The sequence below is a fragment of the Natrix helvetica genome (assembly GCF_964273705.1).
Source record: "Natrix helvetica genome assembly, chromosome: 6".
Classification (NCBI taxonomy): domain Eukaryota; kingdom Metazoa; phylum Chordata; class Lepidosauria; order Squamata; family Natricidae; genus Natrix; species Natrix helvetica.
The window spans coordinates 49,605,329-49,630,197 of NC_138553.1; the positions used below are offsets into that span (position 1 = coordinate 49,605,329).

The following is a 24,869-nucleotide window of genomic DNA, read 5'->3' on the forward strand; positions in this document are numbered from 1 at the left end:
TCACTAGGGAACAGCTGCTGCTGGTCTTCTGGAATGGCAGAAGAAACCACTGGAGGCAGCAGCTGTGAAGCCGTGCCCAAGGAACGATGGAGAGGTAGGGGACCATCTTCCCCAGCAGTTGAGACAGCTGAAGAAGAGGGACCCGTTGTCTCCCTTGTACCTCCTTGGCTAACTCTCTGAGACTGCTCTGGTGTTCCTGAGAGAGGATGACTTTCCCCTGGGAAGAGTCTATGAAGGCTCCGAGGTGCACCAGGCGAGAAGTGGGGAGGAAGTGACTTTTACCCTGATTGACGGAGAACCCCACGTCCTGGAGGTCCCTGAGGGCCTGGGAGCGAGACCTGGACAACAAAAGGATGTCATCCAGGTAGCAGAAGGTCCGGATGGGCCTGGCCCGCAGATGGGCGGCTACGGCCGACAGAATCTTCGTGAAGACCGTCGGGGCTGAGGACAGCCTGAAGGGAAAGGCCCGATATTGGAAGTGGAGGCCCGCATATATGAAACGGAGAAAGCGCCTGTGTCATCTGTGGATGGGCATGTGGAGGTAGGCCTCCGTGAGATCCACTGAGGTTAGGAGATCGTGTCTGCGCACACTCTCCAGAATTGAAAGAAGAGAGTGCATTTTGAATCTCCTGTATGTGATAAATTGATTTAGAAATTTTAGATCGAGGATTGCCCTCCAGCCCCCTGAAGACTTCGGCACGATAAAGAGACAAGAGTAAAACCCCCGACCCTCCTGGCCTGGAGGCACAGGTTGAATGGCCCGAATGTGGAGCAGATGGTGAACGGCCTGCTCTACCAGGACCTTTTTTGAGGGTCCCTGGAGATCGGGCACGTGACAAAGTTGTTCGGAGGGCTGGAGTGCAAGTCCAGGAGAAGGCCGAATCTGATTGTGGACCTGACCCACGCATCATTGGTGATGTCTCCCTATTGGGATCCTCCAGGCCTCATAAAGAAATGGTTGGAATTGTCCCAGAAAGGCTTTCTGGGCTGAAATCTCTGGTTGTTCCTGCCTGATCTATTGGAGAAGGAGGGGGTCTGTCTGTGTGGGACCTGTCGCGGACGGGAGGTGGAAGCACCCCCATCCTGGCCACGAAAGGGCTGTGCGGTAAAAAGATTGGCTCAGACCTTCCTGCGTTTTAGTGGCCGGTTGTAGGACCTTCCTCTTATCCTTGGACTCTACCAGAAGGGGCTCTAATGGAGGACCAAAGAGAAGAGATGAAGAGTAAGGAGAGGAGGCAAGCCTCCACTTGGCCCGCGCTTCTGCCTGCCACTGCTTTAGCGAGAGAAGCCGGCGGGTAGAGATGGAAGATGCAATGGCTTTGGCCGCAAAACAGGCCACGTCTAAGGAGGCATCTGCTGTGTATTCTAGGGCCGCCTTAATTTTGTTAATGTCCTTGCAAGCCCTAGAATCCCTGGATGGAAGGCAAGCTTGAAGTTGTCTCAGCCACAGGAGAGCGGAGCGATTAAAGAAGGAAGCTGAGGCCTGGTGTCCCTTGACCAGAGTTTGTTTTATTCTCTTGTCTTCAGGTCGCAGAGCTTCATGAGGAGCTGCTAAGGCCACGTTGGGCGAGGAAAGAGCAATTATAGGTAAGTCAATAGAGGGTACCTCCAAAGCCTTGGCAAGGTCAAGAGAGACATTGTACAGGCGCTTATCCGAGGCATTGGGAAGGGGCGCGGTACCTGGAGATGCCCATTGATTCTGGACAACATCTATGAAGAACTGTGGTGATGGGATCACCTTCTTCTCCACCGTATGCTGGATGAAGAGCGGATCGGTGGTGTCAGCCTTTTCTGCTTCCGCAGTCTGAATCATCTTAGGAGAAGGAATGCCTGTGATCTTTCTGGCCTTAAAAAGGAGAGAGCAAAAAACAGTAGGTTTAAACAAACCGACAAAGGGAAGTGGATCGGGAGGAAGACCCTCATCCTCTGATAGATCTGAGTCTCTTGCCGGGCATTCCTCTTCCCCGAAGACCGACTGCTGGTTGGAGGTGCCAGGTAGCTTGTTCGACGAAGAAGCTGAGAGATCACCATCCCTGCGCCTGGAACTAGAGGAAGAAGCAGACCTGCGAGAATCAGAGCGATTAGAAGACCTGTGTTTAAGGCCAGCCGCAATACCACGTTCAATGGCCTCAGAGATCATATCAGCCATGCCAGGCGAGTAAGAGCGGTGTCGGCGGGGAGGGGGAGAAATATCTTCCTGGTAGAGGGGATCCTCATCAGGGGTAATGCTCCTGTCACAATCCGAATCATCCCCACTGTTGGCCAAAATCTCTGTGCCCCTAGGATCCTCGGGCTGCAGGATTAAGGCAGCAGGAGAGAGGTCATCCTCCGAATCAGATGATAAGTCAGGAGGGGAGCTGGAATGAATAGGCCTCTGGGCCCGAAAAATGCGAGGCTCAGCGTGCTTTGTCTTGAACCTGGCCTTCTTAGCTGGGCCTGAAGGGCCTGTCCTCCTCTCGAGGAGGAGGATCCTCTATGCCCCCCTGGTTAGGTCTTGGATCCCTGGGAGGGGGCTCAATAGTATCCTCTGTAGCAGGCCTGCGCCTGTGGCCCTTAGGAGCAGGTGGCTCGGTGGTGGAGGCAGGAGGCACGGAGACTGGAAGCTGTTGAGACCCAGGATTAGAAGATGAGGCCATAGCCGGTACTCACAGTTTCTTGTTCTTCAAAATGACTGCCGGAGAATTTTCGCGCCCAAACAAAATGGCCACTGAGGCTAAAGAGCCTATGGGCCGGCGCCACGAGGTAGCCGAGGCCGCGAGGTAGGCGTGGGAGAGGAAGGCCCTGCAGCAAGGCTGTGGGGCCAAGGGCGAAGCTGCGGAAGATCAGCGGTGGCTGGAGCATCGATGGCGAGGCGCGGCAGCAGCAGCAGTGTTTTCCAGCAGCGAGGTGGCTCCACGCGGCTTTTATGAGCTCCCTGCGGCTTTCGGAGGCTTCTGGTGGCAGTGGCGGCAGTCAGCTGAGCAGGTGGCAAGGCAGAGGCCTGGGATTCCCTCGCTGAGGAGAAAGCGGCTAGCAAAGCCTCTCCCGGCTATTGCAGACAAAACTGCTGCTCCACGAAGCCCCAGAAGCCCAAAGGCAATTCAAGGCAAGCCTCACCGAGACGAGGCAAAACTCTCCAGCCTCCAGAGGCTATTGAAAGCTCTGTTTAGAGCTTCAGCCGAAGCCCAATCCGAAATTCATTTTAGATGAAGTAATTTTGTTTGTCGTTTTCAAGAAATCCAATTAAATCCAATTAAAATAGTGAATTATTCAGAATTAGTTGAGGAGAAAGTGATTAGCACAGCCAGTTCCAATCGAACTGAGTCTAAAAAAGTGGGAGCATGCTCCTCAGAGGCGATGACATCACTTTGGTAGACTCAGTTCTATTGGTTACTGACTGAGTTAACCCATGCATGACCGCTGTCTTCACCAACTTGGAAGAATGTCAGAGCTGCCACCCGGTGCTCCCCACCACCTTTTATAGTTACTTGGTAATTAGGATAAACTGCACCCCACGCGTGTGCACACCCATCCCCTTGTGAGCCAGGAAGAAAACCACCCGGCAATTAATCATGGATTGTTTTCAGTCAGTTATCAATAGCTTTGTAGATTACTTAGCTGGACTGCTTGTGGAGGAGGGAAACTTGGTGAGTCTTGGCAGCTGGCCCAATTTTCTCCCCTGAATGGTAGCTCCAGGCCTCTGGGCTGGCCGGAGCTAACATGCGGCCCCCTACCACAGAGACAGCATTTGGGGAGCTAAAAATTACAATCAATTAGGAGTCAAAGGACCCCTTCTCCCTGGTTTGTGGGATGTCTGTGGTGGAATCTCGCTACCACGTGGGGAGCCCTACAGTCCTTGCTATGAACACACAATGCCTCCGACAGGGGATAACCTTTCCATAAAATAAGGTATTGTAACCATCCCGTGCCACCTGGTATCTAGTATATCTTGCACTACATAGTGCTGTTCCCCATCTACAGTAACCAGGGCTGGTGGCCATAGCGGGTCTCCTCTGACACTCTGTGTTAGAGGCACCAAAAAACCAAGATGATATAAGGTCTCCTGCTGGAGCAGGGGGTTGGACTAGATGACCTCTGAGGTCCCTTCCAGCCCTGGATTGCTGTGCTGTTTCCAAATGATCCTCCGAAGCTGCGCCTATTGCCAGGTTTGTGGTCCTTCCTTCTTCTCCTTTTTCTCTCCCTCCCTTTAACCATCCATCCATCCATCTCATTCACTTTCCCTTCCTTCTTTCTCCCTCCCTCCCTCCTTCCCTCCCTCTTTTTTTCTTTCTTTCTCCCTTCCCTCCCTTTCTTTCTCCTCTCCCTCCCACTTTTTCTTTTTTTCTTCCTTCCCTTCCCTCTTTCTCCCCTCCCTCCTTTTCTTTCTCCCCTTCCTCCCTCCCTCTTTATTTCTCCCGTCCCTCCCTTTCTTTCTCCCTTCCCTCCACCTTTCTTTCTCTCTCTCTCTCTCTCCCTTCTTTCTTTCTTTTTGCTCACAGGAGGCTGTAGGGAGGCTTGCTAGGCACCCCCTGTGCCCTGTTTTGGGCCTAGCAGGCCTCCCTGAAGTCCCTTGGGAGCCATAATGGGACTCGTGGGGACTCCTGGAAGGGGCAGGGGAAGGGAACGTCACGAGCCCGGGGGGGGGGTGCAGCAAGCTCTGCGGGGGGAGGGGGGGCTAGCACAACTTACCTGTAGGCAGGAGGCAGCAGCTCAGTTGGGGCGCAGGGCAGGAACCAGGTGGGAACTGGGAAGGCAGCTTAGGCAGGCAAACCACCAAGGAGGTGAGGAGTGACTGGGTGGGGTGGATCAGCGGGGCAAGCGACCAGGGAGCGGTTCAGGGGTGTGGCCTGCTGTCCATATCGGTTCTGTGACCCAGGCCCAATTTCCATTACCAAACTGGTAGGAACCCACCTCTGGGCTGGTTAGTCTCTGAATCACCTTTTAACTAATTTTAATCTGCCACCTCTTAAATTTTTAACTTTTAAATATACTGTTTTATATTTTAACATTTTATTGTATGCTGCCCAGAGTCCTTATCTGAGACATAAATGTAAAAAAATAAATACATAAATAATAAATTTAAAATGTAACATTAATTTTGTTGTGATAAAGTTTTTGAATAAAGAATACTGAGCAGACACTTGAAACAGTATTTCTTTCAAGATGTAGGAAAATTATTTTAAGTAATTAAAGTTAATTATGGTTATTAACATATAAGGCGATGGATGACAGCATAACAGAAATTGAGTGCTTTTCATAAAGTATTTAAAATTTGTGTTACCTTTTGTAAGACATCTAAAGCCGTAAGTACAGCTTCTTGCAAACTTGTTAGAACTGCCTCAGTATATGATGGTAAGATGAAAGGAGATGCATCAGAACTGATTGGAACAGAGATTGCACCATGTAGAATGATGCCTAGTTTTTGGAGATCATCCATACTGAAACCTGTTTTAATGTGTTGATAAAGGGCTGGAAATATCTGTATTAAAGCTGTAAGAAAAGGCTGGCTGGGAATAAAAGTCATTTTATCAAAGGAAAGTGGGGGCTTTGTACTTTCTGAACCAATTCTAAACCAACTGTTCCATGCAGCCCACCAAAGATCCAAGTCTTCGATTTCATCAGTTATCACAGGGGGCTCAGTTGCACTGTATTTTGCAATTCTTTCTCCTATAGAATCAGTTCTCATAAAAGATCTTCCAAGGCCAGTGGCAGTCACTGATCCTATGAGGACAGGCACAGGAACATTAATAGCAGGTGGTGTATCAGGTTTTTCAGTTTCTCTAACAGGAGATACAATTTGTAAGATTTCCTGAAAGCTTTTCAAAGCAGCCAAAGAAACCTCATTGTTTTTGCTGAGTGCAGCTGACTGAATGTGATCAAGAAGAATATCCCACGCTTCAGAAAAATCTCCTATTAAGAAAAAAAAGCTCAGTAAGATATGCTTCATTATTACTATATATATATATATATATATATATATATATATATATATATATATATATATATATATATATATATATATATATATATATATATACATACATACATACATACATACATACATACATACATACATACATACATACATACATTAAAAGTAGCTCACTGGTTAGAGAAAAATTGAGTTGTTATAAAGTATACAAAGTAAGATATATTTCACTACTCTCCAAGGATGTGTGAAATTTCACTAGCCACTCTACCTCTGTGGACACCATCCCAAATCTACTGCCCAATCCACTATTAAACAATACAATGCAAATTCAAGTTAGGGGACCATTTCAGGAAAAGTCCTCTGTTAAAGCAGAATGTCAATTAAAGCTTAATTTATATTATTTGTGTCATTTTACCACATTTGTATCACTACATAACTATGTGTGTGATATAAATTTACAGATAATCCTTGCTTAATGACTACTTGTTCAGCAACCATACAAACTTATGCTGGTGCTGAATGAATGGTTGTTTATTAGTTCTCGTGATTATGATCATGATCCAGATGCTTGGTGACTAGCTTACAACACTGCAGCATCTTGCAATCCCGATTGCCATTTACTACCTTTATTACTATCTTCCTACAAGCAAAGTTAATGGGGAAACTGGTAGGAGGTTGCAAATGATAATCACATGACACTGCCCTTAATGCAATGGGATTGTTTGAGAAGAGCAAGAACTTCCATCATTAAGTGGTTGATTACATGAAATTGCACTTTACAACCATGTCACCTAGCATCAGACATTCAGTCCTAATTACCTTTGTTAAGTGAAGATTACCTGTAGATAAATGATGAAAATTTAAAGGAATCATATGAACTAATTCAAAAACAGTGGACTCTGTACCTTGGGATGCTGTTTTGATATAAAGTTTTTGGTTGCACTTGAAATTCATTAAATTTAGATCCAATTAACAATAAGGAAACAGAGAGTTTTTGTCATAAAAGGAAATTACTTTTCAATTAATGCAGAATCAGCAAGAAAATCTTATGACATAATGAAGTAAATAAATTAACCAAATTTGTATTAAAAATAAGAGTTATAAATATAATCAAGATGAAAATTAAATTTCTTATTCATGAAAAATACATCTGCAGAACTAAAATGTTTATATAAAAAACCCTGTCTTAAACATAAATAAGAATCCACTGTACCTAAGGACTGCAACAAATACCGCCTTGTGTTGAATATTCTAGCTACTCCAGCCAATGTTAGTACCCATGTCTCAGCCCACTGTTTCTCTGCTGTATCTCGTGAATGGTGAATGAGAATGTTACCACCACCAGATTCAATCTTCTCTTTATCAGCAGTTGTAGAAGATTCCCGCACTCTATCCAACAAATGAAAGAGAACCTACAAAACATTTAAGATCTTTAAACTAATATCTAATTAATAAATAAACATATTGGCAAATGTCTTTTCTGTGAATAATATGTAATTGGTATTTTATTTTATTTTACTTCAAATCAGTTTGGACTCCTGGCAACTACCTGAACTAGTCCCTGCAATTTTTTGGACAAGATTTGCAGAAGAGATTTTCCATTTTTCTTCCTAGGGCTGAGAAAGAGGGACTGGCCCAAGATTACCGTGAGTTTCCTGTCTAAAACAGGCTCACTGTCTCACAATTTCTAGCCTGATGTATTAACCACTACACTAAACTGTCTCTCATTTTAATTTTACTACAATATAATTTCAAGTTAAGTTACCAACTTTGATACGATTTAAGTGTTTCAACAAAGCTAGCTTCTTTAAGCGCTTTTTCTTTGAAATGGAGTAGAATTCCAAAACATTAATTATAATAAAATAGCTGTTGCTTATACTGTAATAATTAGAATTATATTAGGCCACTTTCTAATTTCACTGAATTCTAAAAACATGCTCAAGTGATAATATTGATTCTACTAACTAGGGACTCAAAACACAAAATTGATTTAGATAAAAAAAGAGAAAGAAAAAAAGTGAAGAGGACATTGTATGAGAGAACACTATCTGAATGAGAGAACAGCAATCAGTGATTTTTGCCATCTCTCTAGTTCAGCTACATGGTTTGCTTAGTTGCTATGTTTCTCAGCAACAATTTTGCTGGAACCAATTTTAGTCCCTAAATAATATATATTATTGGTTTCCATAAACAGAATTTAATTGCAATCCAATACAGTAATTTGATGATGAGCAAGAAGCAGTCCACATAGTTTTCCTTGACTTTTCCAAGCAAAAACTTCAATTTTCAAGAAGCAAGTAGTTGCCTTTTCAACAGTATGACTCAATCTTCTAATTCTATAAACCATATTAGATTTTTTACCTGTTGATAGAAATAACTAATCCCACTTTTTAGCAAATTATACCCATATTTTTCATATATGTAAGAGAAACTTTCTGGAGTGTCAGAGCACTCCTCTCATAATTTACAGTTTCTAACTTCTCTTTTTTGCAGTTTCTATGTAAAAAGAGAACATAATAAATACAGCTGGAAAAAAAAGTGATCTTTACTTATATGTAATAATCAATGCATTCATAAAGTAATAAGATCCCCCTGACTTTTGTAAATTTTGTTATACAATCTGATTCTAGAGTTATTGAAATTATTTTTTCTCATTAATCTACATTCAGTACCCCACAATAACAAAGTAAAAGCAGAATTTTAAAAATGTCTGTAAATTTATTAAAAAGAAAAACTGAAATATCACATTATCATAAGTATTCAGACCTTTTACTTAGAACTTTGCTAACGCACTTTTGGCAGCAGTTACAGCCTCCAGTCTTCTTGGATATGATGTGACAAGCTTTGCACACTTGGATTGTCAGTTGGTTTTACCTGAACTGCATGTCTTGAGGGTGGCGTGGGAGCAGTCACTGATGGGTATTAACACGGCCCATTTGCCCGGAGCCTGAGGTAAATCTGAGGACACTCCCTCTGCTCCTCCTTCTGACTCTCCAGATTAATCAATGGTCCAGTCGAAGTAGAACCTGGGAAGGAAGGGACAGAGACCATCCAACTTCCTTCAAACTCCCTGACTGACCTGTAACTAACCAAACTCAGGCCCTAGCGCAGGGCATGCCTGATGGGCGGGAAGTGACTGCTCCCACGCCACACTCGAGACATGCAGTTCAGGTAAGACCAACTGACATTCTCCGAGGTGGGGCGTGGGAGGAGTCACTGATGGGACATACCAAAGCTAGATGTCCATGGGAGGGATCATTGGGCCTGAGTCTCCCGAGAGTGTAGTACTCCCTGCAGGACCCTCCTCCCAAAGGATGCCTCAGCCGAGGCATATGCATGTAGCCGGTAGTGCCTGATGAAGGGCGATGGTGAGGACCAGGCGGCAGCCCTGCAGATGTCCTCGATGGGTGCCTGGGTGGCCCAGGTGGCAGAGGTGGCCACACTCCAGGTGGAGTGTGCAAGATGCCCACCGGCACCGGCAGCCCTTGAGCCTCATAGGCCTTGGAAATGGCTAACCTTATCCATCTGCTAATGGTGGTCAGGGAGACCTTGGCTTCCCAGGCCGAGGGATGGAAGGAAACAAAGAGAGCCTCCGACCAACTGAAGGCAGCTGTGCGCTTGAGGTAAATGCGCAGTGTCCTTCTTATGTCCAGGCGGTGCCAGAATCTCTCTCTCTCCGAAGAGAGAAGGACACAAATCCGGGAGGATTACCTCCTGGCCCTTATGAAATGGGGAAATGACCTTAGGCATAAAGGCTGGATCGAGTCTGAGCACGACCCTGTTGCTGTGGAAAATGCAGAGGTCCGCCCTGGTGGAAAGAGCATTAAGCTCGGACACCCTCCTGGCAGAGGTGATCGCCACGAGGAAGACCATCTTGAGTATTAGGAATTGTAATCTCACCTCCCTGAGGGGTTCAAAAGGTGTCTCCAGCAGTGCCTGGAGCACCGTGGGAAGGTCCCACAAGGGGAAACGGTGAACTACCAAGGGCCAGAGATTAGCTGCCCCTCTGAGGAATCGTTTGATGACTGGGTGCTGGGACAGGGGTTAAGCGCCCACCCCTCCTAGGATGGTGGCTAGGGTGGAAACCTGCCTTCTGAGAGTACTGTGAGCTAGGCCTTTCTCCCAACCGTCCAGGAGGAATTCCAGCACCTGGGGAACTGAGGCCGATGTCGGGTCTACCTGCGCAGACCGACACCAGGCCGCGAAGGAAGTCCAGGTTGCATCATAGATTGGGTAGTGGACTTCCTTCTAGCGGTCTCAAAGGTCCCGATGACTCTAGCGGAAAATTGGGCCTCTCTTAGTTGCTCCCGCTCAAGCGCCAGGCGGTCAGATTAAGCCACTCTGAGTCTGGGTGCTCCAGGTTCCCCTGGCGTAGGGCCACCTTCTCCCAAGGGATTCTCCAATGGGGCAGAATCGACATCTCCAGTAGGTCCATGAACCAGGGAAGCCGTGGCCAGAAAGGGGCCACTAGGATTATCTTTGCCCTCTCTAACACTAGCTTCCTCAGAATCCCGGGAAGGAAGGGAAGAGGAGAAAAGGCGTAGAGAAGGCCTGATGGCCATCTGCAGTGCAGGGAGTCGATGTCCTGCGCCCCTTAGGTTGGGAACCGTGAGATGAACCTCAGAAGCTGGGTGTTCAATGGCGAGGTGAAGAGATCCACTTTCGGTTGGCCGAACCTCTGGCAGATCTGCTCGAAGATGTGGGGGTGAAGCTGCCACTCTCCGTGGTCCCTGCTGAGCCAGTCCACCTGCTGATTTTCCACTCCAGAGATGTGTTCTGCTCGAATCGACAGGAGGTTCCATTCTGCCCAGTTTCCCAGAGGCACTGCCTCGTCGCGTAGTGCTACGGAGTGGGTGCCTCCCTGCTTGTTCATGTGGGCCTTGGCTGCCACGTTGTCCGTCAGCACCAGGATGTGTCTTCCGGCGACCGTCGTCTTGAACCGTCGGAGAGCTAGGTGGATCGCTCTGAGCTCCAGCCAGTTGATGTTCTTCCGCAGGTCCGTCAGTGTCCACCGGCCCTGCGCTAACTGGGACTCCAGGTGAGCTCCCCAACCAAACAGGCTGTTGTTAGGACCAGCCTGTCTGGTTCCCTGAACAGGGAACCCTTGGCCAGAGCCAGGGACATCCACCAGCGGAGTGAGAGAAGCACCTGGGGGGTCACAAGGACCCTGAAGCTTGAATCACTTGTCCCATTCCTCTGATGTGGGAGTAAGAACCACTGCAGCTCTCTGGTGTGGAGGTGAGCCCAGGGCACTATCCTGATGCAGGAGATGAACTTGCCGAGTAACCTGAAAAGGATAGCTACGGGAACAGATCGAATCCTGCAAATCTCTCGACTCAATTCTACAATACTGTCCGTACACTCCTGTGAAAGGAAGACTTCACATTCAATAATGGTCCCCAAATGTTGGAGTCTAGTGGTGGGGACTAGATTGATTTTCTCGAGGTTGACCGAGAAACCCAGGGACCAGAAGGTGGAAATGGTGACACTGAGATCCCCTTCTGCTCGAGCTGCCGAGGAGGCTAGTACAAGGATATCATCCAGGTAGCAATGTAACTGAATCGGGATTGCACGAAGGTGGGCAGCAGCCACCACTAGTACCTTGGTAAATGTTCTGGGGGCTGAGGCCAACCCGAAGGGAAGGGCCCTGTATTGGTAATGAGAACCCCCATACGAGAACCTAAGGAACCTATGGTGATCAGGGGCAATCATGATGTGGAGATATGATGTGATGTGTGAGATCAATTGAGGCTAGGAAATCCCCTTGTCTGATCCCCTCCAGGATGGACCTGAGGGATGCCATCTTAAATTTATGGTATATAATTCTGGAATTTAACAGTTTGAGGTCCAGGATCGCTCTCCACCCCCCACGCTCTCGGGAACCAGGAAGGGATTGGAATAAAATCCTGATTCTTTCTCCCACTCCGGAACTGGCTCCACTGCTTTGATATCCAGCAGGTGCCGAATGGCTTTGTGCATGAGGGAGCGCTTGACCGGGTTCTTGGAGGGAGGAAAGATACGGAACCTATTCGGGGGGCGGGAGCGGAACTCCAACCGAAGCCCAAACCTGACTGTCTAGAGTACCCATGCATCTGTGGTGATGTAATCCCAACGGTTCGCAAACAAGGAAAGGCGGCTGCCGATCAGGTGATCCGGTCCCGAATCACTCAGTTCTGCAGAAGGGGCGGCCGCCCCCACCTCGAAAGGGCTGATGGCCGGTCTGTTGCAACCTGTATCTGTCTCTGGAAAACTGCTTATCCCCTTGCCTTGGACACCTGGGGGCAGAGTACCTCTGCTGCTGGAAGTCCTGCTCAGGGAGTCGAAAGGAAGACCTCCTGGGGTAAGGCGCCGGCCAGTGGTCTGAACGCTTGGACATAGACGGGAAGACCTTACGCTTGTTCCTGTCTTCAATGAGGATGGGATCCAAGGCTGAGCCAAATAGCTTGTCTCCTGTGTAATCAGTCCCTGCCAAGTGGCATTTTGCCCGGGACTCTGCTTGCCAGTTGTATAGCCACAGCAACCGTCTGGATGCTACAGAGGAAGCCAAGGCCCTGGAAGAGTACTTTACCGTGTCCAGTGTGGCGTCCGCCGAGACCATCAACTTTGTAATATCCTGAAGTAGTCTCACATCCGACGCTGGAGTTCTGTCTCGAAGTTGTTCCAGCCACAGCAGGGTGGACCTGTTGAAAAAAGAGGCTGCGGCCGCTGCTCTGATCGCCCAAGACACAGCCTGGAATGTCTTACGCATGATGAGATCCGCCTTCTTATCTTCCACCTTCAGACAGTTGGCGATGTCTCCCATCACATACCGCTGAGGAAGAGGCCAGACTAACCACCGGAGCGTCCACGGATGGAACTTGTAAAGCTTGGGCAAAGGAGGCATTGAGATTGTAGAATCTACAATTGTTGCTCCCTGGAGTGGGGAAGGTACCAGGCTTAGACCATTGAGACTTGAGTACTTCCAGGAAGAGCTCAGGGGTTGGAATCTCCTCCTTTTCAACCTGAGGCCTGTGGAGGCCCCTTCTTGCCCCCCTCCTGCTAGGAACAGCCGTGGCTTGGTTGGGATCAGAAGGGCTGTCCAGATCTGTTGTGGCCTTGACCTTGCGCAGCAGGGAACTGAACAAGGCTGGAGGAAATAGGCCCATGATGGCTGGGGCCTCTGGGTCCTGAGCTTCTTTGTCCTCAGAGAACCCAAGATCCTTCTGTACCTCGTCCTCTGAATCTGACCCCTTGCTAGCAGTGGAAGGGGAGGAAGCTCTGAGCTCCCTGGCCCCTGTTGGTTCGGGTTGGTCTGGATGACCTCGAGGGGCCCCATGTGAAGACTTTTGCCTAGCCTGTTGAAATTGGTGCTGCATGCCCGAGGAAATCCCTTGGGCAATGGCTCTGGCAATAACATTTTAAAAACTCTCTGAGAGCTCTAGGAAGGCAGGGGAGAGGCTGGGTGGCTCCAATGCCGAATTAGGGTCAGGGAAATCAGGAGCCAAGCGCTGCCTAGGGAAGCTAATAGTCCTGCAGCCAAAAGAATCTCCTCTTGCTCCTGCGGGGTGAGAGGGGCGATGTGGGGGGACACAAGGGACTACCCCCCCTAGGAGAACCACGTGGGGAGAACAGAGAGCCAGGAGGAACTGCGTCCAGGTGGGGAGGACTGCATGGCGAGCGCGATCTGGACTGGGAAGAACTGATGCTGTCCCTGATCCGCCTTCCAGCCGCCCTGGTGATACGAACGTCCTGCTTGGAACCCTCCTTCTTAGAGGACTTGAAGGTGCACTTCCTATGGGTGGGTCTCCCCCTTGTGCCTGGGTTGGCTCCCCGGGAGGGTTCCTCACTTGGTTCTGAACCCCTAGGAGAACCAAGGGCGCCATTCCCCCATTCCTCGTGGAATCCGCCATCGCACCCTTACTCACGGTTCGTAGCCTCTCTCTACCCCTCCTTCTGTTCCTACCGGTCTGTAGCTGCTGCGTGGATTCGGTGCTCCTTCGAATCCTCACGCTCCTCAGCTGTGCCGCCGATCCACGGCCCGCAAGAAGACCGGCCCACCGCCGAATAGCTGGGGCTCTCCCCGGATTATCAGTGGAGTACAGGTCCAAAGTTACTCTCCTGGGTACAGACGGTGGCTACGAGCGCCTGTGGCCTCTGGTATCAGAGCATCGATCCCTGCTCTCCACGCATGCGCCCACACTTCCAAAATGGCGACTGCCGACCACGCGGCCCGAGTTTTTGTTACGGCTCTGACTGAGCTGCCTCCTTTCTGGTCAAACGATCACGTCCGCTGATCTGTGGACCGCGTATAGAAATGCCCAGGGCATGCGGCTTGGAGATCCCCCCCGCCGCTGCCCAGCGGTTTAAGCTCTCAGCCATGCAGCAAGCAAGCTTGTGCTAATGCAGGTAAGATGGGCGCCGCTAAGGAATGTGAGAGGAGTTTATCAAATGCTGAGAAAAGTCTCGTACCAATGGAGAGCCAGGAAATTATCTCCTTCTGGGCCGAAGACTGAGGTTAATCTGGAGAGTCAGAAGGAGGAGCAGAGGGAGTGTCCTTAAATTTACCTCAGTCTCCGGGCAAATGGGCTGTGTTAATACCTATCAGTGACTTCTCCCACACTCCACCTCGGAGACGGAGGGATTTTCTGTCATTCTTTCTTGCAAATCCTCTCCAGCTCAGTCAGGTTGGAGATGTTCAATAGGGTTCAAATCAGGGCTCTGGCTGGGTCACTCTAGGGCATTCACAGGTTGTCCATAAGCCACTCCTGTGTTACCTTGGCTGTGTGCTTAGGATCATTGTCATGTTGGCAAGTGAACCTTTCGCCCAATCTAAGGTCCTGAGTGTTGTGGAATTCATTAAACATATCCCCGTACTTTGCTCCATTCAGCTTTCCCCCAATCCTGGCCAGTCTCCCAGTCTCTGCTGCTGAAAAACAGAGCATGATGCTGCCACCACCATGCTTCACTGTAGGAATGATGATGGGCAGGTGATGCGGTGCCTGGTTTCCTCCAGACATAACTTTTACAATTGAGGCCAAAGGGTCTTGGGTTTCATTAGACCAGAGAATCTTGTTCCTCACAGTCTGAGAGTTCTTCAGGAGCTTCTTTGCAAACTCCAAGCAGGCTTTCATGTGTTTTGCACTGAGAAGAGGCTTCCATCTAGCCATTCTGCCATAAAGCCCAGAGCTGTGGAGGGCTGCAGTGATGGTTGTACTTCTGGAACTCTGCCTCATCTCCACACAGGATTTCTGGAACTCAGTCAGTGTGACCATCAGGTTCTTGGTCACTTTACTAAAACCTTTCTCCTCCGATTGCTCAGTTTGACAGGGCAATCATCTCTTGAAACAGTCCTGATTGTGCCAAACTTCTTCCATTTGAGAAATATGGAGGCCACTGTGCTCTTAGAAACTTTCAGTGCAGCAGAAATTTTATTTTATTGTTCCCTAGATCTGTACCTTGCAATAATCCTGTCTCTGAGGTCTGCAGGCAGTTCATTTGACCTCATGGCTTTTGCTCTGTTACAGTATGCATTGTCAGCCGTGAAGCCTTCTACAGAGAGGTATGTGCCTTTCAAATCATGTCCAATCAATTTAATTTACCACAGCTCAACTCCAATCAAGGTGTAGAAATATGTTAGCAATGATCAAGAGAAATGGGAGGCACCAGAGCTAAATTACAAGTTTTGTTGGAAAGGGTCTGAATACGTATGCCAATGTGATATTTCAGTTTATTTTTAATAAATTTACAGACATTTCTAAAATTCTGTTTTCACTTTGCCGTTATGGAGTACTGAGTGTAGATTAATGAGGAAAAAATGAATTTAAACAACTGTAGAATCAGGCTGCAGCATAACAAAATTGACAAAAGTGATGGGGGTCTGAATACTTTCTGAATGCATGTGTATGATAAATCATTACAAAACACATGTTGCAAATACAGTCAAATGTAATTTACAGGCTTGGAAAGATTAGTGACAGAAAAAAATTGGTACACATCCAAATGTGCACTTTAAAATCTAATAAAAAGGATAAGTTTGTCTTATATTTATATAAAAAAACAACTGGGATCAAGCATATTGTAAGAACAATATTATTACATATAAACATCATTACCTTCCATATAACTGTATGCCATGTTGAATGCTGAAGTAAAGTTCCATGAGCACCAATTGTAGAGAATAGAGTCTGCCCGGCACTTTTTCTAACTGCAGGACGTGGATCTACACAGAGTTCACCGAGCTTGGCATATAGGCAAAGCCAGAGGCAATCGAATGGTGGTGCTGGATGGAAGGGACGATTCAATGTTATTCCATTTTCTTTTGCTTGCTTCTGTAACACTGATTCTTCCTTGTTTAATTCCTTTTCAATAATTTCACCTCTTTGGAAGAAATAGTCTGAAATATTCCACTAGAAAGAAAAAAATATTTCTTTGTAAATGACTTCTGAACACAAAGAAGAATGGTAATCCTGCATTGGAAATGTAAAAAAAAAACCCAATGAAAATGCACAATATATATTTTATAAATTATAAATGAATTGTTCTGAACATTTAGCTATGCTCTACCTTGATATTATTTTTAGGCACCAGTTATGATGGATTGATGCATGTTGCTCTACCTTGATATGCTCTACCTTGATATTATTTTTAGGCACCAGTTATGATGGATTAGGCATTTTGAGGAAAAAGCAGGTCTTTTAGCCAAATTCCCACAGAAATGGAATTTCATCAAACACATTTTTGTTTGGAAGTGAACTATTTTCTTTTTTAAAAAAACCAATCACTGAAATATTTATAAGTATGCTTTAAATGGACTAGCTCCAATTTTAATCAGGTTGTTGATATTACACAAAATATGTCCTACTTTGTATAGTAAAAAATAACACTTAAAATAGCAATTTTGTCTGATATTTTATACAGAACACAATATTTTATATATCATAATATATTTTAAGTTCAGTGAGTTTTATTTCAATGATATAGGTATATGTACAGTACTTGGATGCCCTATTATATTAACAGGTACAACCAGGAGTAAGTAAAGCTTGCTTAAAATAATAGTCCATAGCATTAAGCACATGATTACCATAAGAGAATGTTACAGTGTATATTAGTGCATTAATGTGTTAGTATATTAATGATTGATATGTTGGCGAATTCCAAATTAATCTCTTTTTAGTTAGATCTAAAAATGTAACTCTATTGTTAGGTTCTATACTTTCACTGTATTAATATACTAGTGATACCGTGTTTCCCCGAAAATACGACCTGTCCTGAAACTAAAGCCTTGCCACATTTTTCACGTGGGCAAAAATATAAGCCCACCCCCGAAAATAAAATCCCTGGACAACCTCCCCCCCTCTGGCCAGGCAGAGCACCGCTCATCGACATAGCGGTATCCTGAAGGCGCCAAGCCGCAGGAGCTGGGGGGGAAGGTGCTCACATTGCTTGGTATCTTTGGGATACTGCTAGATTGTGGAGTGGCGTTCTGCCTGGCCGGAGGGGGGAGTTGCTGGGCGGCTGCTCCCTTGCCTCAACATGTCCGGGCCCAGCTCTCCCTGCAGTAGTAGCCGCCGCCACGCTCCGAGCATAACATCTTCTCCGGTTCCAAACTCCAAAACTCGGCTGTCGAATCTTCCAGCAACGGCCGCTCTAGAAGTGCGCTCTATGGTTGTGGGCTGGCTGCTGGAACTCTCTGTAAGAGAGTCTTCCGGACAGAGAGTCTTCCAGCAGCCACCCCACAACCACAGAGCGCACTCCTAGAGCGGCCACTGCTGGAAGATTCAGCAGCCGAGTTTTGGAGTTTGGAACCGGAGAAGACGTTATGCTCGGAGCCCGGTGGCAGCTGCTGCTGCTGCTGCAGGCAGAGACATGTTGAGGCTAGGAGGCATGCCTGCTGGGGGCGGAACAGGTGCTCGCGCAACCCCCTTCTCCAGCCTGGCAGAGCTCCTTGCACTGACCTAGGGATATCCCTAATGTGCCAAGCCGCAGGAGCTGGAGAGCAGGCAGAGCGCCACGTGGCTTGGTGCCTTAAGGATATCCCCTAGGTCAGTGAATAGCGCTCTACCCGGCTGGAAAGGGGGTTTGCCAGGCGGTTGCTCATGAGCTTGGTCACCTCATGGCTGCTTCGCCCCTAAGGCCATGCCCGACTCTTCGGAAGCCAGTTCGCAAGGAAGCAGCCGCCCGGCAACCCCCAAAACAATAAGCTCTCCCCTATAATAAGCCCAAGGCCATATTTTGTAAGTAAAAAGAAAATAAGACCCTGTCATATTTTCGGGGAAACACGGTAGTTTAAAATTGGTAGCTGGACTATTATATTTAACTTTTTCTTTTAAGCTTGTGCTATGGCTCCCTGCTGGCCATAATAAGAATACTTATTGTTAACATTTATTTGCCAAACACTTTTATAACTCCAGAAGCAATCTCTAACATGATTTAATTTGAATTATTTATAGGAAAGTGAAAGAAGAATATCAATTTAAACCTTCACATAAAAATCTACATATTTAGGGAGTAAAAATAACAATAAATTAAATCTCACCAAAAGACCAATTGATGTTAAACTGATATTTAGTTCTTGATTGTGAAGCCCAAAACTTCCAGCGACATCTACTACAATCTGTAGGCAAGTACATGGCATTGTTGGCAAAAAGTCAGTCACAACCAACTGGAGACACTGGAATGCAGTCCGGATTAGAGACTCTCTATTAACAAAATCAATAGTTAGTTGTAAATAAGAATTATGATACAGGTGGTCCTCAACTTATGATCAGTTGTTTAATGACCATTTGAATTTACAATGGATTTAAAGAAAGTGATCTGGACCTATCCTTAAAGTTATAACTCCTGATCCCCCATGGTCACATGATCATATTTGTTTATTTATTTATTTAAACTTATAAAAGTTGAAAGAAGTGCATGGGTTTTCATTATAATACACTGGCTGAAACTTATTCTTCCCTATAGGTTTGAGTCATATCCTTATGGAGGATAGCTATAAAACATATCCTTATGGAGGATAGCTATAAAACAAGGTTATTTCATTAAAACTCCAAAATCTTGGCCTCTTCAAGGAGGAATTCCTAATAATGGACTGTGAATGTATATTTAATGCATCTAAACATAGTATTAAAGATCAGGAAATCCAACAGGAGCTGTCCGTTTTACCTAAGAATGTTTCCTTGAGCAGATAGGCCTCCCTTCATAAACCAGTGAACTGTTCCTAAATTTTGGAGGGCACCATCTCTAGATCTGACTCCCTGTCCATAGCAGTTCTGGAGGGCCGATACAAAAAAGTTCCATATGAGTTGAGACTGTGTCCCTGTGGACAAGGAGGTCATTAAAACCACGTCCTGCTGTATTGCACCCTCTACAAAATCTCATCTTCAAGGACTCATCTTAACATCTTACTTGATACAAAATATCTCAGTAATTCTGATCCTTTTTATGCACATGTCAACCCTGAAGTGAGCTGACTGAGGCCATCTTGGAGGCTTCAGGGTTGCCACAAGGAAGAAGAAGAGATAGGGAAGGGGGAAAATAGATAGCTGGGATTTTATAGTCAAAACAAAAACTTTTCCTGTGGAAAACAAGGACATTCCAATAGGAGGCTGGGGAGAAGAGGAGTGGAATAACCATGACCAGCATCTCAAATGGACAATGTGACTGATGACTTGGGGAAATGGGAGAACTTTCACTTTTTTAATTAAGTAAAAACCGTGGGAACCTTCAGAGTCGGTTTTCACCAGTTATGCCAATATGATGTATCCAATAAATCATTCCTTGAGGAATCTATCTGCCTCGGAGTTCTGCTTTCTTTGGGTGAATTATTTGGAATGCTGACAGCACAACTACTATTGGATCAGTATAATGTAGTTTCTTTGATTGTAGTTAGGTTTTGCTATAATGTCTGTAAAGTTACACAGACATGGTTACTCATTAATAATTTCACCGTCAATTATTAATAAGTTCACCCTCAATTGTAATATATTACTAAGTCCTGTCCTATAGGGGTAAGGTTAAAGCCTAGGGATTTTATTTAATGTATTGGATTGTGTTGGTTGAAATGTCAGCCTCCAATTTTACCATTTTTGGTTTTAGTTATTGGTGGTACCCTACTAGAAGTGTAAGTAAAATAAATAAAATACACTTACCCTTGATCACTTCTAATTGCTCCCATAACTCCAAGTACCAAGGGCCATCCAGGCCCTAGACTGTCCCCTTGGCTTTGCAAAATCTGTAAAACGCATTCCAATTGCTTGAGTCTAATATCAGGGTGACTGATATTTGACAATTCTTTCAGTGGGTTTAGTAACAACAGCTGAAGCCTCTGGGGAAAAAAATGAAAATATTATTTATTCAAAGAAAGTAACAAAATAACTAGAAATGGTAAGATAGTTACTATCATCAGTTGCAAACATCTTCTGTAACATAACTTAGAAACAACATAAAATAATGCTTCAACTGTCTAATGAGCAATCAAAACCAAATTCTCTACCATTATAATTTTGTGATTAACCTCCTGCCCGTAGTGCCATGCTTGGAAACACCAGAAGATATAAACAAATGTGACTATACCACTTCTAAGTGTAGGAAAGATGTTTTCCTCTGGGATTGAAAACAAACAAGTGAGAAACGTTACTTACCATACTAATAACTAGACTGATCTACACCCAACCTTGTTAACTATTCTATAACTATCAGTTTTATTTAAGGAGACTTTATCATATAAATAGCAATGGGCAGACTTCATAGTTCTAAATTATGGAGACTATCATTTGTAGCTTTAAGACATTTTAAACTCCTCTCTTATAATATTAATATATAGGGCCACATCTTCTAACATTTGGTAATATCTGGTAACAATATAATGACTAGTGAATTGATGTCATGATATATACCGTATTTTTCGCCCTATAAGACGCTCCAGAATATAAGACGCACCCAATTTTAAAGGAAGAAAATCTAGAAAATAAAGATTCTGAACCAAATACTATAGTAAAATATTTTATATCAACTGTATAAAGTTAACAGCAGTTTAAGAACAATTTTATGTCAACCATGTAACATATTAAGAACTATCTTTACTCTCATTAACAGTCAGAGCAAGAAACAGCAAGAAATCCAGAAATGAAAGAACTGTCAATATTACCAATATGTTCTTCATTTCCCCTCCCCCCATATATTTCATCTGGTGCTCTCTTATCCAGCCATATTTCATCTAGTGGTCTCATACCCCCTCATATCTCATCTGGTGCTCTCTAACCCCCATATTTCATCTGGTGGTCTCGTAACGCCCTCATATGCATCTGGTTTGAGTGAATGCTGCTGGAAAGGAGATTGTAAAAAGGAGATTGTTCCTCTTCCCTTCCCTTCCTCCCCCCCCCCCCCCAATTTCTCCGGATTCTCAGGAGCCTTAAAGCAGCGCCTCCTTAAACCAAAGCCTCTGAGTAACTGGGAAAGAAAGGCGTGCTTTTCGGGCGGCAGTTTTCGGCAGGTTCCAAGCGCGGCTTTCTTTCCCAGTTACTCAGAGGCTTTGGTATACTCGGCCCTCACCCTCCTTCTCCTGCAAGCGAAAGGTGCCTCAGAGATTGGGGGGGGGGCAGCTCAGGGGAGACAATGGCCACAACAACTTCACTCCCCAGCAATGTGAGGAGCCGCTCAATTTTGGGCTCAATTGTGGTCATAAGTTTTCTTTCTTTGTTTGTTTCTTTCATCTCTCTCTCCCACTTTCTTTTTTTTTTCTTTTCTTTTTTCATTTTTTTCTGCCTTTCTTTCTCTTTCTCTCTCTTTCTGTTTCTCTGTGTATCTGTCTCTCTGTCTCTCTGTCTGTGTGTAGCTCTGTCTATCTCTCCCTCCCCCACTCTCTGTGTCTCTCTGTCATTCTTTCTGTGTGTCTGTCTGTCTGTCTCTGTATCTCTGTCTCTCTCTCTCCTCCCTCCTCCATCTGTCACTCTGTATGTGTGTGTCTGTCTGTCTCTCACTCTCTCTCCCTCCCTCCCTCTCTATCTCTCTGGGTTTCTCTCTCCTCCCTTCCTCTCTGTCTGTCACTCTGTGTGTATGTCAGTGGTGGGTTTCAATTTTTTTTAGAACCTATTCTGTAGGTGTGGCCTATTTTGTGGGCGTGGCTTAGCGGTCATGTGACCGGGTGGGAGTAACCAACTTGTAAATGTGGTGAAACTCATTTAACAATGCTCTTGCTTAGCAACCAAATTTTGGGCTCAATTGTGATCATAAGTTCTCTTCCTTTTTCTTTCTTTCTTTCTTTCTTTTTCTTTCTTCCTTCCTTCCTTCTTCCTTTCTTTCTTGTGTCTCTCTCTCCCTCTTTCTTTCCTTCCTTCCTTTCTTTCCTTCCTTCCTTGTGTCTCTCTCTCCCTCTTTCTTTCCTTCCTTTCTCTTCCTTCCTTTCTTCCTTCCTTCTTCTTTCTTTCTTGTGTCTCTCTCCCCCACTTTCTTTCTTCAATCCCTCTTGTGCCTCTCTCTCCCTTTCTTTCTTTCCTTCCTTTCTCTTCCTCTTCCTTCCTTCCTTCCTTCCTTCCTTCCTTCCTTCCTTCCTTCCTTCCTTCCTTTTCTTTCTTGTCTCTCTCCCCCACTTATTTCCTCCCTCCCTCCCTTCCTTCCCTCCATCCTTCTTGTGTCTCTCTCTCCAACGTTCTTTCTTTCTCTATCTTTCTCTCGCTCCCTTCCTTCCTTTCTCTCTTACTCTTTCTTTCTCACCCTCCCCCCTCACACACACATACCTTCCAGTTGGCAAAAATTTCTGTTTTGCCAGCTGGGAGGCTGGCAAAGAAGCCTCGTTTTCCCTGCCGCCCGTGGCACTTCACTTGCTGCAACTCGGACAATGGGGAGGTGGGAGTAGCGCTGTCGGGGTTTGAGGAACGGATGTTCCTTCTGCTCAGCTTACGCACTTGAAAAGACCCCGCGGTTCCACATCCACAGCTGATCCCTTCTTGGCCAAAAGGGTGCCTTTTCGGTCCCAGCTGGGCGTCTGGAAGAGAGTGGCCGAAGTGGCTTCTCTCTCCTCCTCCTGCCAGCCGAAGGAAAAGCCCCGGGGAGACGGGCTCCGCGCGCTGCTCTGCCAGACTCCCGCAGCCGATCCTTCTTCTTTAGGGGTCAGCGGAGGATCGGCAGCCCGGCAGAGCAGCGCGCGGAGCCCGTCTCCCCGGGGCTTTTCCTTCAGCTGGCAGGAGGAGGAGAGAGAAGCCGCTTCGGCAAACTTGTGTAAGATAAGACAGGCAGGCAGGTGGGCGCGTGACCGCGCCTTCTACGTTTTCTCCGGCAGAGTCACAGACAGACAGAGATCGCCTGGTTAAAAAGGAGGAGGCTTCACTGATCTGGAGCCCATCAAGGAAGACGAGGAATGTGAGGGGGATCTCTCCCCCCGTGGATGGAGCCTCCTCCTTCCAATTGGGGGGATCCATGCAGAGGATTTTTCCCCCACCCCCCAATTGGAAACGAGGTGGCTGTCAAACCAAGGCAGCGCCCCCCGCAGAAGAAGGAACAGGAGAGGAGTTCGCGCCAGCCGCCGGCTGGCCAGAGCCCCCCCCCGTTAGCTGCTCCCTCCTGAGCTGTGCCCGCGCCCCTGCCCGGCCTGCCTGCTGAGGAGGAGGAGGAGGCGGGGGCGCGTTGCTGAGAAGTGGGCAGGGCAGAGGTGGGCGCAGTGCTGCTGCCCTTGCCCTTAAGGGACATGCTGGCTGGCGTTGCTTCAGGGCGCCCTGACCGCCAGCTTCCCCATACACAGCCCGTTCCCCCCCAAAAAAGACCGTTTTCTTTTTATAAAACACCTCTGCAGACGATCTTGAAAACCTGCGAGGTTGCTTTCGGAGGGGAAAGATGGACAGCTGTGCAAAGGCTTGTTTTAAAGCTGCAGGCTCCAAGGCTGCAGGTGCCCAGGGAGGGTGGCAGGGGCAAATGCTGCCGCCTGCCCCCTCCCAAAGCAACATCGCAGGTTTTCAAGAGAGTTCGGACAGGTGTTTTTTAAAAAGAAAACCCTGAAAAAGCCGCAAGATCTGGAGAGAGATCCGGCCAGCCCGAGAAGACATTTCTGAGAAGAGATCTCACCATTTTTTGCATCGGGGCATGCTGCAAGGGGGGGGGGGGGGAGTGAAGACCTTTTCCAGCTGGCGCAAAGGACTTCCCCGGACTTGCTTTAGTGAATACGGGCCCGCACCTCCACCACCACCAATCCGGTAAAGGTCTTTGCTCCCTCTCTCTTGCAGCAAGCCCCGATGCAAAAAAACGGCAAGGACTTGCGAGTGAGTGACAGGGGCGGAGCTTCCGGGTTCATTGACCAACCGGCAGAAACCCACCACTGCCCAGGTGGCTACATTCGGCCTATAAGACGCACCCAGATTTTCATCCTCTTTTTTTGGAGTAAAAAAGTGCGTCTTATAGGGCGAAAAATACAGTATTGTATATGCCATAACTTGCTCATTATGCATTTTTATTCTATCTGGGCTGCAATCCTCTGTCAACTAAATGGGGTTTTCTTTGGAAAAGACATGTACAGGTCTATTTATCAGTGCACCATTATTCAGTCCAATAAACAGATAATTTCCTAGGAAACTCATTGATTAGCAGAACATTATAATCAAATAACATGGCATTGAAATTCTAGCTCTACTCTATTTATAACTAAATTTGAATGCAATTGTAGAAAACAATTTATACTCCTTACTCAACATCATTATCAATTAAGCTACTAATTATTTTCTAGCATGCTAATTTACCTGGTTCTGAGAGAGTGAAGGGTCATGGTTAAATGTCAATCCGGCTTTGATGAGAGATGTTAAAGCTTCTGCTCCCCATTCCCTCATCCTTGAATTTGGATGTTGGCAGACCTACAGTCAGAATGCACATTAATAAATATTCAGCACTCTATGTTGCTTTTCAGTCTATAAAATAATTGAAAGAATGCTAATGTCTATCCTGATCATTATAAAACACTCGGTTTATACATAAGCATAGCAGTTGTTGCATTATT

The 24,869-nt window shown here is 46.3% G+C and overlaps 1 protein-coding gene across 3 annotated transcripts in view; it reads right to left on the reverse strand.

Annotated features, from left to right (window-relative positions):
• The window catches only part of MON2 (MON2 homolog, regulator of endosome-to-Golgi trafficking), a 100,048-nt gene that overhangs the window by 18,394 nt on the left and 56,785 nt on the right, over positions 1–24,869 (reverse strand). For all 3 annotated transcript variants that reach the window (XM_081957001.1, XM_081957000.1, XM_081957002.1), the window contains 6 exons: positions 24,616–24,726; positions 20,041–20,216; positions 18,429–18,591; positions 16,003–16,296; positions 7,125–7,323; positions 5,261–5,889 (listed from right to left, as the gene is read on the reverse strand). In XM_081957001.1, the coding sequence (XP_081813127.1) occupies positions 5,261–5,889; positions 7,125–7,323; positions 16,003–16,296; positions 18,429–18,591; positions 20,041–20,216; positions 24,616–24,726 (1,572 nt within the window). The remainder of the gene's footprint in view (positions 1–5,260; positions 5,890–7,124; positions 7,324–16,002; positions 16,297–18,428; positions 18,592–20,040; positions 20,217–24,615; positions 24,727–24,869) is intronic.